The sequence below is a fragment of the Chinchilla lanigera genome, unplaced genomic scaffold (assembly GCF_000276665.1).
Source record: "Chinchilla lanigera isolate Chin_1 unplaced genomic scaffold, ChiLan1.0 scaffold00098, whole genome shotgun sequence".
Lineage (NCBI taxonomy): Eukaryota > Metazoa > Chordata > Mammalia > Rodentia > Chinchillidae > Chinchilla > Chinchilla lanigera.
Genome location: NW_004955499.1, coordinates 6485088 through 6502321, shown reverse-complemented (window position 1 = coordinate 6502321; position 17234 = coordinate 6485088). Strand labels below are relative to the sequence as shown.

At 38.0% G+C, this 17234-nt stretch overlaps 1 protein-coding gene across 1 annotated transcript in view; it reads left to right on the top strand.

The window, feature by feature from the left end:
* Anos1 (anosmin 1) overlaps positions 1 to 16035 on the top strand; it is a gene marked incomplete at its 5' end in the record, with an annotated part of 200453 nt that extends 184418 nt beyond the window's left edge. Inside the window, 5 exon segments of the mRNA XM_013505608.1 lie at positions 8113 to 8207; positions 10896 to 11067; positions 12378 to 12598; positions 13710 to 13851; positions 15582 to 16035. Of these exon segments, the coding sequence (XP_013361062.1) occupies positions 8113 to 8207; positions 10896 to 11067; positions 12378 to 12598; positions 13710 to 13851; positions 15582 to 15640 (689 nt within the window).
* Between the last annotated feature and the right edge of the window lie 1199 nt (positions 16036 to 17234).

The following is a 17234-nucleotide window of genomic DNA, read 5'->3' as shown; positions in this document are numbered from 1 at the left end:
TTCCTTCTTTCCTTCTTTCCTTCCTTTTTAAAAGAAATGCCCTGCTGTGTTGAAATCTAAATGAGCTGAAATTAATTCTGTAGCTCTATCTCACATTTTTTTATTAGCAACTGTCAAACCCTGAATTTTTTTCATGTCAAGGATATTGGCTTACTTTTTTTTCCCCAGAGTGCTATTTGTGTGTCTAAAACCCTTGCAATATTACTTTGGTCTGTAATTTTTGTTCTGAACTATTTTTTATTTTAAAACAAAGATCTGTAATACCTAACTTGGGAAACTAAAAACAGTCACCTAGCATCTTAATACCATTTCCTGGAAATACCCATTTGAAAGAGTTTCTTTTCAGAAATTTCCCATCCATATATTTTCCACTGCGTTGTTTGTTTTTTTGTTACATCTTGCTGTGTTTTATGGTACTGGAGCTTGAACCCAGGAACTCTGAACTGAGCTACATTCTTAATCCTTTTAAAATTTTAAAATTTTGACTCGAGTTCTCACTAAGTCTGCTAAATTGTCCAGACAGGGATCAAACTTGCAATCTTTCTGCCTCAACCGCCTAAATTCCTAAGATTACAGGACTGTGCTACAGTGCCTGACCCCCTAAGTTATTTATATCTGCATTTGTGTGCATATGCATGTGTGTGTAAAACATAGATGCACCTTGATCTGTAACATTGTATGAGCTTTCTATGTCATGCATTTTTAAAAAAATCTCAAATTGCTACATAGTATGTATGTATTCTAATAATATACTACATCATCATTCCAGTCCAGTGAAACATTGAACTTCCATATACTTCTTATTCTATAATTACTATTTTATTTTTTTTTGGCATCTGGAATTGAACTCAGGACCTTGCACTTGTGCCGTTGAGCTAGATCCCCAGCTCTCTATAATTACTATTGCCATGAACATTTATCCATGAGAGGGAATCTTTATTTGATCATTTCTGTTTAGTATAAATTCCTCTTGTAGTCTTTATTCTTAGCGTACTTGCTTTGCATTGTTGAAATATTCCTTAAGCATTGATAGAGTCTAACAATTTTACTTTTATTGCTTCTACCAATTTTAGAAAGAGAGGGGCTGGGGGTTTAGCTCAGCGTCAAAGCGCCTGCCTGGCAAGCGCAAGGTCGTGAGTTTGGTTCCCGGTACCGGAAAAACACCAAAAAAAAAAAAAAAATTTTAGAAAGAGAAGCAGAATAGGGAAGTTTTTAAGTTCAGTTTTCAAAATCTTCTCATCTTTCTGAAGTTCTGTTTCCTTGGACATTGATTGTTAGTGAGGAAGAGTGGTGTTGAGTGGCTCTTGTTCCAAAATTTTCTTTCAAGCTGCTGAAACCAATTTATAACTAAAGTAGCATTACAGTTATGATAAATATATTTCCCTTGCATCTTGATTTAATTACAGTAGAGATTGATTAAACTAATTTGTGAATATGAATGCATATTCACATTAAAAATAATAATTTACACTAAATATTGTTATAAAATGTATTTGACCATTACATGTATCAATTCTAAGTTAAAGTTGTGTGATAATACATTAATATCAGCAGAGCTGAATAAACTTGATTAATAATATGTAAGATTTAATGATGTGGTAAACAATAATAAAAATGTAGGCATCTAATATCAAAGAGGTTAAACATCTCAAGCCTACAAGATAACTGCCTCCTTCCTCACTTGTAAATCCAAAGGTTTGTTTTTCTTATATTTAAATTTTGTGAAAATGGAATCACACAGTTTGAATTTGACTTCCTGTACAGAGTATCTTGTAACTCAGGAATCTATTCAGAAACAGGGCTTTGTTCTTTCACATTGTTCCTGGATTCCCCTCTGCACTACAGATTCTGCATTTTTTCATCTGTAAATGGAGACTTTGCTTACTTCCAGTGTAGGGCTATTAATAGTAGTGCTGCAATGATTTCCCATATAAACGTGTGCTTCCAGAGTGGTGGGGAAGGAAGTTTTAAGCTCTACAATATGATACACTTTGAGAGACCCAACTAGCTTTCCAGACCAGTGATACCAATTTACATTCTCACCGGTAGGCGATGAACCTGAGGTCCAAAGTGACCACTGCCATGTGGTATTTACCATGTTTTATGTAAGTGTAGTTATTGTCCGTGTGTAGTGATAACTCATTGTTTTAATGTGTACTTTCCTGACCCCACCTTTTCGTGAGTGCTTGACATTGGATCGGGTAATTTTTTGAAACTCTCCTTCAACTTTAGCCACTCTGTCCCAACAAAACTCTTCACAAATCGTGTATTAATAGTAATTTTCCCACTCTATCCTATCTTTTCACCTTTAACTTTTCTGATCTCCAACTAAGGTGGCATCATTTGTTTAGGAATGACGATTCCCAACTTGAGCAGCACCCTTTTACCCCTACCTTAAGCATACATTTGCAAGTTAATTTGAAGAATTTTCATATTTGACATATTTTCCAAATTTCTGAGACTTGACTGTCTTAGCCACAGTAGGTTTGTAAATATTTTTATAGTATTGTTTCCTAGGTTTTTTTTTTTTTTACTTCCTTTTCACATTGCATTGACAGTTCTTGTGGCTTTGCATTTTTATATGAATGTTTGCATTCATCTTTCAATTTTTACAAAAATATTTACTGAGATTGCAATTCATGTATGTGTTGGTGGGTAGGGGATTCACTAAAAATACTAAATATTACAACCTAAATATTACAATATTAATATTACTAAATATTATAATATTAATATTGTAATATATAATATTATAGTATTAATCTTATAATAATTACAATATTATTTAAGTTAGTAATTAAAAATTACTAAAAATACTAAAAATTACAGTATTCCTAAAAATACTGAATATTACAACCCAAAAATGTGGTATATCATGTTATTCAGGTTTTAAAATTTCTCTCAATTTTGTCTTACATTGTAAAGAGGCTATAACACATTTTAGTGTGATTATTTCAAGACTTTTTTATTTTAAAGAGAATAATGAAGAAAGAAGAAGAGCCAAATATGAACAGCATAGACAAAAACAAAGCAAAGCAAAAGCAACAGAAATGATACAGGGTTTCAGAACATAATCATAGGAATTCACAGTGGTTGTTATATAACATATTGTTATCTTCAATGAAATTGCTCAGATTACCAGATACAAGATATATTTATTTTAATCCTATTATAAACGGCATACTGTTTCCTCAACTTCATTTTATAAATTTTGTTACTGGTATATTATAAATGCATTTTATATTTAAATTTCAACTGTGAGTCCAGCGATATTATTATGACCTTGATAATTCCCGTATCTTATGCAATGATTCCTTTGCATCTTTCTCTAAAAACTAACATGTAGTTTTTCATAAGGATTTTATATTCCCTTTTCCAGATCTTTGTCATTTTACCTTCTTTTCTTGGCAAGACTTTGAGTGCACAAATGACTATAAAGACAATAATAGATTTGATGTTTAATTGTAGGGCTTTTGAGGATATCTCTTTCCAGATTAGTAAAATTCTCTACTGCCCTGACCTCAGAAGTTTCAGCAACGAATGGATACTGAATTTCATCCAGTTTCTCCTTGATCTAGTGAGATGATCGATGAATTTTTCTCCTTTATTCTATTAATGAGATGAGCTAAAGGAAAAATGTGATAGATCATTTTCTACATTTGTACTGAGGGTAAATGAGATTCTTCATGCAGATTGCTTCAAGCAGTGCTCGGAAGAAAGCAAGCATCCCAGGTGTTTAAGTGTGAAGATTTTTATGGTGTTTTTTGTACTTAGGACTGTAAATGTGGCCAAAGTGGTACAGAGAAGACAGGACAGCAGGGTAGAGATCCAGAGACTCTGTCTTACTCTGTAATGTTTTCTTCCTTGAAGACAAAATAGCAGTGCTTTTTCAAATATAGCTGTGTCATCCAATTTGCAATGTCAATGCTACAAAACTTGAGAATCTTACTAAATTGGGGGTAGGAAAAAGGATCCAGCTACTTTATCATCAAGTAGCAGTTTCATCAATATCCCTACACAGCTAAGCGATGCATGACACATGTGGAACCATGCTTACCTTTATATCTTGCATCTTATCTGCTTACATGAGACAGTCATGATTCCTTGATTTGAAAGTTCTCCAACCTTTGCTTTATGTGACTATTGGTCACGCTACTACTTGTTGATTGGATATACGAATACACACACATAGCCACATGCATTACTTTAAATAATCCAAAGTTAGACATAAAGGTAGAAATACCAGTGCATTTCTCAAATATGGAAACAATTACAAGAACCTTAGGCAGAGAACTGTGTCCGTATTCCTTAGCAAATATCAGGGTTTTATCATGCTACTATCATGCTATTATCATGCTAAATATCATGCTATTATCAAGTTTACTTTCCAGTGAATGCAATTATGCACTTGGGGTAAACAGGATCCATGCAGTTACGGAAAAGTGACCTTGATTTGGGCTTTAAAATTGATTCTGAGGTGATTTGTGTCTGGTGATGAGGACATGATTAGCTGGAATAGTGAATACTCCGGAGTAAAATAAATATTTTTAACAGTGAGTTTATACAGAGAGGATGATTTTAAAAAGGACTATTTCATGTTGGTAATTTTGCTATCTTACTGGCAACAATTCCTTTTACTGTGTGATAATAGAATACACATTTCATTATTTTGGTCTTTCTTGCTTTAGACTCTGTATTTTTACAACATAAATATAAAAAAATCTAGCTCCAACAGTGCAACATTAATGGTATATAAATAGTGTTTTTATTTGTATCATTTTTAATGGTTATATTTTCATCTTTTATTTATTTTGTTTGTTTCAATATGTTTCATCCCTGGTGGCTGAGCACACAGATGTGGATACGGAAAGCCGGCTTTTTATCCCATTAGGGAATGTGGGCTTGAACAATGCTATGTTTAATATTCTAGCCAGAAACTCAGTCCCATAGTCATCACCTAAAGTACTAACTCTCAGACTTTTAATAATTGGCAAGATGAAGCCAAAGACAAAATATTTGTGCAACTGAGTATCATGGAAGGAAATACCTCTGGGTTAATTCACCAAAGTGCAGGAATGGCAGAAACCTCATGAAGCCTGAGAAAATGAATTCTTCTTTAGAGCCTCCAGAAGAGGATACAGCCTGGCAACACCTTCATTGTAGCCAAGTGAGATTTGTTTTGGTCCACTCACCTCTAGAACATAACACAGTGATATTCCTCCAGGCAATGACATTTGTGTTCAATTGTCACAGTGGCCATAGAAAGCAAGTATACAGTACTATGTGATTTAAAACTTGTACCAAGTGTAGTGTACTGCCCTTATCGGTACCCTTATTTTTAGACAAGGGAAAGGAGACCGAATGAGATTCCATGACTCATTTGTTCAAGTCCACATTCCTTACAGGTTGTGCATATGCCTCCAAGTTCTGCCACCTGTATCCTGACATCCTGGATTTAGGGGCAGAATCAAGAATGTAGTTTTATAAGCGTTGATTTTGAAAAGACTTTACAGCAGATAGTACGTTAGGAATACCAGCAGATAATCAGGGGAGTCGCTGTGGTGGATGGACGTAGAAATGTGAGTGGTCAGTAAGAACGTAATTTTAATTTTTTTGTTTTTTTAAAAAGAGTAGTGAAAAAAGGAGCAATAGCAAAATACCAACATCACATAAACAGAATAAAGTGCGGGAATTAAAAATGATACAGGGTTTCAAACCAAATGATAGGAATTAACAGTGATTGTTATATTACATATTGTTATCTTCCTACAAAGTTGCTCAGATTACCAGATGTAAGAATAGAAGATTGTTCAAACCATTAAAGAGAATAAAAAAATAATTATTACATAAAACTTTAGAGATAATACAGAGTTTCACTAGACAAGATGGTAGGAACTCACCAATGGTTGTTCTTTGCATATTGTTGTTTTCAAATCATTTGCTCAGATTGCCAGATATAAGCATGTAAAATTGGTTAAAGGCACAAGAAGGAGTGAAATTCTGCACGGAAGTGACATGGAGAGAGTAGAACTCCAGCACAGTGGCTTATAGGGTAGAGGGAAGACATGAACCTAAAAGGATCATCTCCTGTGCCATTCTTGGTGAATCTTCCAAGGAAAACATAATGACATTGTAAAACTTGCAAAGGATGCTGAGAATCCATAGGATCCTCACATGGAGCCAGGCTGGTCTTATTACAGCAAACTGAAGTCCCTCAGCTATTGTTGACAGAAGGACATCAGTCACACCTTGACCCTGTCTTGGAACCTTGACACTTCTGGTATTCTTTCCTGTAGCTGCTTAACATCATAACTTCAGGCTGCCCACAGCAGTTGCAATGCAGTGAAATAAAATAGAATTAAGAATTTATTTCTGCAGCACCACTGGTGACATTGCAAAGACTTTCTAAGCACAGGCAACCAGTGGTGACCGCATGTAGTATAATTCAGTCATCACAGACTCCAGACCCCTTTCCTGTCCTTACTCTCAATATAAGGTACCTATGGAGCACTGTAACCCTTACCTGCCTTCTGTCCATGTCTACCTGTTCTCTTCTTACTGGACAGACATCTTATTCATCTATTTTGTTTATTACCTATTTAGTTCCATTGATTTGTAGGGTTCAAGATGGCAGCTTCTTGTGTGGTGCTATTTCGTTCCCACTGAGGGGGAGAATATGCATGTATGCACTGAGGGACTTCAGTCTGATGTACAACACATAATTCTTGTCTTAAAAAGTCTTGATTTCTGTGATATAAAAATGAAGACCCCCTAGTTAGCAATTTCCCTTTTAACTAAACATCGTGGGTGCCTACTTTATATCTGTTTACTTTCACAGATTTACAATTCTTCTTTTCTGGTTCCAAATGGCTCAGAGCAAGTTACACTGGATCAACCCAATTACATCAAAGAGTTTTTCTCTCTTTCTGAAAACCCCCATCAAGCACTTGATGTGAACATTTGGGACAACATGTTAATCACCGGCAAAGCAGAGCTATTTTACACCCCTGGACTCAGCAGGGTGATGAATAAATTCGAGGCTGTCAGAGCACCTTTTCCCACACCCCATGAGTTGCCTGTCTGTCATTTTCTCATTTTTCACAATTTATTGTCCAAAATAAAGAAATGAACAGAAAGTACACTGCTCTGCCCAAACATGAAATTAAGCAAAGGTTCACCATTGTTGCCTGTGACTTGGAACCCAGGGATGAGAGATAAAGAGATGCGATAATCTATGCATGGAAAGCTAGGCATCCTGGCTCTTCTGATAGGAGAATTTTGTTACAATAGTACTTATAGTTGAAGTAAATATTTGCAGCTAATTTTTCAGGTTGGAAGAAATTGTTTTGGTCTTATGTGAGTCCAGTGCTTTATCACCTTTATTTTTTTTTAAAAAAAGGCATGTCTAAAGATTCTCCCCTAAAACAGGAAAGGGAAGAGTTGCTCCTACCACCTCTCTTATAGGGTTTTGCTAGGTTCATCTCGATAATCATAACATACTTGGAATCATTTCATTATTAATGTACTATTTATCTTTCTTTTCTACTTAATATTGACATTTCAACAGAAGCTTTCCTTTGGTACCTTCTCCTTTTTCTCCACTTACTCTGGTGGTTTTAACTAATCAGAATTTTCCCAAAGCTGTGCGGCTCTTTTGGCTTATTTACACATTTTTAAAATTTCTTATAGACCTTTGTGTTCTCTGTTTCTCTTCATTTGATTTTAAAACATCACATTGTATGATATTGTGGTTCAGATGTTGAATGTCCCCCGCAAAGGCCGATGTCTTATGGCATGTTCACCAGCCTATGGGAGACGGTGCAACCATTAAGAGGTGGAGCCTAGTGGGAGGAAGTTAGGTCTTTGGAGATGTGAGGAAAACTTTCCTCTCTTTGGCTTCTCACCCACTAGGAAAGTGGTTTTGTTCCACCATATACTCCCCCTGTGATAGGCTACTTCCCCAGAGGACTAAAAGCTGTGTCCACTCACTCGTGGACTGGAGCTTCTTGTCACTATAAGCTGATCATTTCAGATCTTTATGCATAAGATTAAACAACATTCATGGGATGTAACTTCCAGGCTGTTTTGTGTTCCTGTGTTTTGACATTATAGATCCCAGTGTCAACCGATATCACGTGCAGTGGCTTCCGGAAGTGTGCACTCACAACAGGACAGCCGGAGCAGAGATGTCCTCGGGCGTGACCCATGTAAGGAGATGATTGTATCTTCTGACTGAGTAGTTTCTAGGTGCATGAGATGTGTGCACTCATTGGACAGAGGAATGTGCAAAGGACTGATGTCACATGGGTAACTCACTCTCACAAGCAAGCTGTTAAAGCATGACTTGATGAAAGCTGAGAGTCTAATGGTCATGACACCCACTCATGCTTTTCTTCCATTTTTCTTCTTTATTAATACATTTTGCCGCCAACAGAGGGTATGTTCTAAAACACAGATACTGAAGACATGGTGCTTAAGGAACTGGTAGGTCAATGAGAAAATCCTTAATGAGTATCTGTGTGCTTCACGTAACTAGAACAACCCTCTGAATTTCTTCCTGAGTTTGGACATGGTCCTGTAACTTAATGACACTATTTTACCTGAATATTTCTACAAGATGCAGTCCTTCTACACATCTGTTTGCCATGTCCCTGCCGCCAACATATTTACTTAGTGAACTTACTACTGGACAACACACTCATCTTTTTTTTTTTTAAAGAGAGTAGAAAAAAAAAAGAACAATACGAAAATACTAACATCACAGACAAAAACAAAACATAGCAAAAACATTAAAAATGATACAGGGTTTCAAATGTTATACTTCCTATTGTTATCTTCAACAAAGTTGCTTAGATTACCAGATGTAAGAATGCAAGATTGAGCAAACCATTAAAGAGAATAAAAAAAATTAAATAAATAATAATTTAAAAAAGCATTAGAGATGATACAGAGTTTCACTAGACAAGATGATAGGAATTCAATGGTTGTTCTATTGCATACTGTTGTCTTCAAATCTGTTGCTCAGATTACCAGATATAAGCATGCAAACTTGGTAAAAATAAAAAAAAAAAATGAAGCATTAACTGTTCCTTTCAATAAACCACTAGACAACACACTCATCTTTTGTCTTTTAACTTTAAAAGAATATCAGGCTCTTTGGGATAACAATTTTATCAATATCACATCAAACATTTCACATAGTTGGGAATTAACACATGAGTTAGAGATTAGAATCTACAAACCAATTCAAATATTTAAGAAAGCATCTTATTCTACAACACGTTGATAGCAATTTACATATAATCTATTAGGATAGTTTAAGAATTAAAAATAGAAAAGACGTGGCCCAAAAGGTTATATTTTCATCTGTTAAATGTCATGAGACCATTCAGCTTCTCAGTATTCTCCAACCAATGCAACAATTCTAGAATCGTGTCTGATCACATAACTTCAGGATGAGGTAAAACAAGGGGCTAGATTTCCAGGAATTTGTAGCTTTTTAAAAATATACATGGTTCATTTCAACCTATGTTCATCAATGATCAATGTTTTTTCTTTAAGTTTTTCCCACAACTTGTGACCATCTAGTGCATTCTTTATAAAATGACGCTATTTGAAAGTACAGAAATAAGCAAACAAACAGTGCCTTGGGACTGGGTTTTTTTTTTTTTTTTTTTGCAACCACTCAGTGCTAAACTTATTATTTTTAGGAACTCAGACCAGGGTAACTTCACCAAGCATATATGATCAATCTCGTAGAAATAAGAATCAAAACCCATATCTTTTCATTACAAAATGGCTTTCAGACACTGTAGTTTGCTCTCCTGCTACAACTAAGCCTCCGCTATTTTACCTCCTGTTGCCTTCTGCAGTGCAGAAGGACAAGCTTGAAACACCTGTGAGGCAGAAGCTTTACTGGCTAACCCTAGCTCACAATATACTTGCATAATGCACACAGATTCCTTCTTAGAGAAAAGCAATTCAGGTTCCCAAAGAGGCACAGCAGGCTGGGGTTGTCCATATCGAGTTGCTTCCTGTTCATGTTTTGGTGCTAATCGTAGTACCAAAGGGCCAGCACGCTAGGCACTCACTCCTCATCCTCCTTGTATATTTCATGCCATGCACCTACAGAAATTCTTATTACCCAGTAAAGTCTTGAGCTTCACCTTTTAATTTTTGCTTCATGGCTTTTCCCTCACCCCCATCCCCCACCCCCACTGTCTGGCAAGAAACCTGATTCTTTCCCTAAAGGATAGCAGACAAGGATATTCCATCTGTACCTTTTATACACACATTAAATGCAAAAGAGTATGCATAAGCCTAACTGACCAGCCAGATGTAAAAAAATCATAGCTGCAAACTTGCACTTACGGTGAGTGCCACCAATCACCCTTGGAGGCTGCCTTAATACTCTGAGGTTCTGGCAGTCTAGCCGGTTTCTCATATTTATATTTAAATCAGGAAGCAGTAACAGCACAGCAGAAAGGAAAAAAATGTTGCTAAAGGGTATCATTTTTTAACAGAGAAACTTACATATAATCTAAGCCTGGGTTATTTTTTTTTAACAAAAAAGAAAATTAAAATTGTATTGATAGCTTTACACTGCCAATCCCAAAATGCTTGCTGCCAGTGTGAAGTTCTAGGCTTTAATACAGAACCATCATAGTGCTGCTGAATTCTAGAGGATGTGTCCCACAGCCGTGGGAAGGTTTCAGCATCGTAATTCATCAAAGCGTGGACAGGGCGTTCTTTGTATTTTTTATGAGATCCACATTGTCTGTGCCAGGTGTATAGAAAAAGATCCTGGCTGGGGTGTGATTTCAATTCCTGCCAGTGTTTTACCCCTAATGAGATTTAGGATTGATTGCTAGCATATTCTGTTTTTCTCGCTCTAGGAAAATTATATAATTCTTCAAGATCTGTCATTTTCCTGCAAATATAAGGTGACTGTCCAACCGATAAGCCCAAAGGGTCTCTCAAAGGCAGAAGCCATTTTTTTTACTACCCCGCCATGCTCCACTTTGAAGGGAAAAACCCAGAAGCACATCAGTTGCCCTGGGGATACAGGTATGTTCAGCCCTGAAGAATCTGCACGTCCGGGTCTAAGATATCAGTGACACTTCGATACACATTCACAAACTGTATTTCTACAAGACTCCAAAACCCCAAAGCAACTCCTCTTCCTCAGTTCTACTATAGCAAGAATAATCGAAGTACCAGGTTAATGTTCAAATTAACAATTTTAATACAGTGAGACACAATGCTGTTAACCTCCCTCAAAATCATTCCCTTTCCTTGAACACACTTATCCTGTCATTTTTGCTGCCTTCTGTAGCAGTTCTGAAGTCCTCTTTCATGAGCTGTTTCCAGAACTACCGTGAATGCTGCTACTGAGTGCCATCCGACGGAATGGCGGGCTCATAAAAACATTTTGTGGTATGTCCGCATCCACTGTATTCCCTGGCTCTGGCTCCTTGTGGCTTCTGACTCTTCCACAAAGTCAAAATGAACATGGAAGGTAAACATTTTGAATCCATTCAGGACATTCAGGCAGCCGTGACAGCACATTTAAGACCCGCATGAAAGAGGACCTCCAGAACTGCTTCAGAAAATGGCAAGAATGATTGGATAGGTGTGTTCAAAGTGAGAGGGAATATTTTCAGTGGGCTTAATGGCTCAGTGTCGTTTGCCGTAATATATTTTTTTTTGATGTAAATATTCATTATACTTTTGGTCACATCTCACAGTGGCTTAATATGTAGGGAACAGGTTAGGAATGCGTGTATGATTTTATAATCTTAGCAGCATTGGAATGGTGCCCTTTGTTGACTGTATTAACCCATTAGACATGAGGGCAGGTGGTTACATACTCATTGCCTGTGATGTACTTCACAGGCAATTCTTTCATACATAGCCAGCCCTTTGCTGTGGGAAGGTCTCCCTATCAACTCACCAAATCATGTCCACCTGCCTTCCAGCCCATTCTGCCAAAGCACTGCAGCCACCTCTGTAAGTCTCCATACATGGAACTCTCAGATCCTTCCATGCATCCTCCTAGATCTACCCTTCTCACCATAGTGATTACTGTTGCTAAGAAATGGCTCCGCCTTGCCCGAGGTTAACTGTCTCTCCTTCTTCTATCCCCAAAGCAGAGTTCTAGAAATAATCTTCAAAGGATAAGTGTCTAGCACAAAGCTGAAGTGGTAACAACTCCTCCTTAACCTCTCCCCATAGTGAACAGGGCGCTAGCCAAAACCCATGTCTAAAAGTGGGGTCAGATGATTCCCATGGAAAGGGCAGCCACAAATTCCTGTAATGAGTAGATGGACACTTGCTCCAGGAAGCTGACCCTGGTTCCTTTTCTTATATCCCCACAGGTCACGTCCTCTCCAAAGTGCTGGCCAAGCCGGAGAACCTTTCTGCTGCATTCCTCGTGCAAGACATGAACATCACCGGCCACTTTTCTTGGAAGATGACCAAAGCCAACCTCTATCAGCCCATGACCGGGTTCCAAGTGACTTGGGCTGAAGTCACCACAGAGAGCAGACAGAACAGCTTGCCCAACAGCATCATCTCCCAGTCGCAGATACTGCCCTCCGTAGGTGGAACTTGTTTCCTCTCTCCCTGTCCTTGGAACCCGTGGCTCCCTTTCACAGGCAGGCCATCAGACTGGGCTGTCTCCACCATGATGTCTGCTGTATGGGTTGAGTCACACTTCTGCTGTTAGGATTATAAAATAATGCACACGTTCCCAATCTGTTCCCTACAAAATGAGCCACTGAGATGTGACCAGTGTCTTCTGAGCAGGGCATTTTGTAAGCATTAACACATTGCAAGTACTGTTGTGGCTGTAGAAATTAGCATGGACCGGGCCATCATCCTGTTGCATTTTGACTAGTAAAGCCTACTCCTACAGACCTTATTACAACCGCCTTACATGCAAGGGACTTTGTCTTTTTCTTCTATCTTTGTGAACCCTGTGTCCTTCTGGTCCAAGTGGACATGCCCTGTTTGAAGTGTTAAATTGGAGAGAAACAGCTCAAAGGAACTTTGTATTTGTCTTTATTTCTCCCTTCAAATTTGGCTACAGCCCACATGAATTGGCCAGTCTTCCAAACCACTTAATTCCTTGGCTTGAAAAAAAAATCATGTGTGGGCTTTTACTCACTCTAAAAACCTTCTTAGAATATCCACCTCTTGCTCAAAAATCTGAAAAGAAGGAAAAGAAAAAAAAACTTAAATCCTGGACGGAAATGTTCCATGGAATGAGAAACTAGTTATTTTATGAATGTACAAGGTTTTATTGAGTTTCAAGGAGAATGTTGTTGGCATAAAAATAAACATTTTCAGTTATGGGCCTTGACAGATAGGTTGTGTTTTAAGGAGAACAGTTCCTCATTCACTGAAATTTGGACCATCAAGAATTCACATCACAAGATGTGGAGCTGAGAAGGGTAAGCCATGGGAAAATCTCATGTTAAGGCATAAAAATAAGTAAATGAAAGATGAAATCCCAGCAGTAAGCACTGAGAACCGGCTCCTTGGCCTATTTTAACTCTGCCAAGCACCGCGGACTGCCAAGCTTTGAGCTAACGTGCTAAGGAGCCGTGTGGTGGGCAGAGCCAGGAAACCTGCAGGAATTACGCTACAAATGAAGCAGTTGTCCATACAAGGTCATTAATGAGAACCCCATCTCTGTCTATCCTCAGGATCACCACGTGCTCACCGTGCCCAACCTGAGGCCCTCCACCCTGTATCGCCTGGAAGTCCAAGTGCTGACCACAGGCGGGGAGGGCCCGGCCACCATCAGGACGTTCCGGACCCCTGACCTCCCTCCCTCTGCCATGCACCGTGAGTAGCACCTTGGAGGGTTAAGGGGCCCAGCCGGGCCTGGTGCGTGGGGAGGGAAGTCTTGGTCACTCATGCATTTTTAACTACTTTTCTCAAAAGCTGTCTGGTTGCTGTTTGCTTAGTTCCTTTTGCTCCCTCCCCCTCCCTCCCTCCCTTCCTTCCCTCCCTTCCTCCCTCCCTTCCTCCCTTCCTTCCTTCCTTCCTTCCTTCCTACCTTCCTACCTTCCACCCTCTCTCCTACCATCCCTCCTTCCTTCTTTCTTCCTTCCTTCCACCCTCCCTCCTTTCCTCCTTCCTTCTTTCCTTCCTTCCATCCATCCTTCCTTCTTTGCTTCCTCCTTCCCTCCCTCCTTTCCTTCCTTCCTCCCTCCTTACCTCTCTCTCCCTTTCTCCCTTGCTTCTTTCCCTCCTTCTTCTTTCCTTTACCCCTTCCTTTACCCTCCCATTCCTTCTTTCTTCCCTTCTCTTTCCCTTTGCCTTGCCTTGCCTTCCCTTCCCTTTTCTTCCTTGCATTTATTTCCTTCATAGTAGACGCTCTTCCCTTATATTTTAGTCACATAAATATAGGAATAAATCTAGAGTTTCATGTCAGTTTGCATTTTTTAATTGAAGACTTTTAAGTATGACAGTATCTGAAATGATATGCAATAGTGCTTATTTTCTTATTACATAGATTTTATTGTCATACATAACATGAATTTTCCTATATTTCCAATATAACATATCAAAATCCAGCTACTTAATCAAGGAAAAGCAAATCAAATAAAATTGAAAAAAATATGGTCACCTACTCTTTCAAAGCAAGTTGCTTCTTGTTGATTTTTATGGTATGCATCATATTAAATTTTTTCAGCATGAGCTTAAAACGCCGTGTCTCAAGACTTGTGTATTGGTGAGAAAATTAAAAATTAGTCCTAACTCTGATTTTTTAAAAATAATGGATCAAACTTACCTCTATAACATGATCTAATTATGATATATAGAAAAGCAAAATCTATCACAATGGGAGAATTTAATGGCCCCTTATGTTCGTAGGAGTTTGTGTTAGTTTTTTCATCACTGAGATACGACACTCACAGTTTAAAGGAGGAGACATTGAATCTGACTCACTATTTCAGAGGTTTTAGTCCGTGGTCAGTTGGGTCCAAGGCAGAAACATGGTAGAAGGGTGGGCAGGGAAGACAGAGCAAAAATGCTTGGATCATGATGGCCGGGAAGCAGAGGCCAACAGTGCCAGGAGGGAAGGAGGAAGGGACCAGATATAATACCCAAAGTCCTATTTCCATGACCCACCCAAAAGCGTGGTCCAGCAGTCCCTTGGGTAGGTTCCAAGCCAATCAAGTTGGTATAATCAAGATTAAGCACCACGGAACTGGAAGAAATGCCTTTCTTAAATACTATTTATTAAACTTGCTAATTTAAAAATTTTTTTTTAAAGAAAATAAAAGGATCATAGTTTGCTTAAAGGATGATGATCTTGTGTTCTCTCTCTTGTTTGGGAGAAGGAGCAAAGAAAAAACATATACTGGGAAAGGAGAGAGTCAGAAGAGAGGGAGAGAAAGAATGAAGGAATATGTGTTTGCACGAGCAGATGGCAGAGTAGCAAAGATCATATCCTGCTTTAGGAAGGAACGTTTGACCAGGTCTAACGCTATCGCTACAAATAAACAGGGTCCTCCTTTTTGTTCAAGGGATAAACTGTAGAACTGCCGGCTTTTGTCCCATTTTAGGACCCCATCCGAAACATCATCATACACATCATTACAAGCCATCTCCAGAAAGATACTAAACCAGTCCCTGCCTGTCTCAACATTGTCCGGATGTGCACGCTTGTTGAACTTCAGCTTCAAGACATGCGTCCCTCTACAACGGTAGGGACTTCTCAGACACTTAGCACAGTAAGCATTTCTGCCAATCACAGATGCATCTGGGAATGTTTGATAAGTCACCACCCAGTACAGATGGACACCAGTTCCCTAACAAAGAGGAGAAGAATGAAGAAGATGCTGTGAACTCTGAATTTCCTTTCTGTCTGTGGTTTTGCTAATTTCTTTGGAATTACTGCAGAACTGAGATTTCCTTGAATTTGGAGCAGCAAGGTCTTACAACAGAGTAGTGTAACAAATACAGAGTTTATATGCATACTAAATATACGTTTAATCAATAAAACATATTTTTATTAAATTATTGTTTTGGTTTGCAAAGTCAACTAAGATTAGATGGACTTTGGGTGCTTTTCCTTCACTCTTTAATGAAGTCTGTTTATCATGAGTGATTTTTTAAAATGGAAATTTATGATATGAACTATACCCATGAAGTTTAATCTAAAAAAAAAAAGTTGCCTATTTAAGCACTCTCAGCTTCTTTTCTTTTTTTTTTGGTTTTTCTCCGGTACCGGGAACCAAACTCACGACCTTGCACTTGCTAGGCAGGCGCTTTTGCCACTGAGCTAAATCCCCAGCCCCTCTCAGCTTCTTTTCATATAAAGGAAAACAGAAGCTCAGTCAATCATTTATTATCTACAAGACACCCAAAACTCTAGGTACTCAGTGCATTAGGTGCTAACCAGATTTTGCTTTTTAGAAATGGAAATTCTTTTCTGGGGATACCTTTAAATGCTTCGTCCAATTTGAGAGGTTTTCCTGATCTGTTACATTACTTATAGTCTTCCTCACTGCAGAAAACAGCTGTTGATGCGTTTTATTTTGCCATCTGAAAATTCACAAAGCTGCCTGCTTCAAGTGAAGAATCACAGCCACTGAGCATTTCAAATCTTTACAATGATTTGTTTTTTCTTAATCTGAGGAAGCTATTTGCATAATATTATATTCTCAGTAATATAAAAGCAAAAGGACTTTGATTTTTTAAAAAGGATGATTATCTTCCTTTAATTCCAACTTACTTTCAAATCTACTCAATTTTATTGTTTGGAAGATTCCTTGTTTTCCACTCTACCCCAAGTAGCTTGAGCTCCAATCAAAATGTGTTATCAGTACATGGTACTAAAATGTGTTCTGGGGCAACCTGAACACAGAAATGTTCAGTTTCATCTAGTTATTTTTTTTCTCTTGAGAGATTGCACATATATATGGTTTTAAATATGCATAGATATGTGTCTGTACACTTATAACTGTGTGTATGTATATACATATGTACACACAAATATATATGCACATATTCATATACACACAGGGACACTTACATATGTGGGTATGAATCACTAAAGAAATTGTTTCTGTATTTTACTGGTAGTGAGTGGAGATAGTCATTCCAAAATGGATAAAGATAATATATTTTCCCCTTCCACGTGAATTCCATGAGAAAAGCGTTGTTTATTAAAGTTTATCACCATAAAAGAAAAGCTTCTACATTCTGTTATCTAC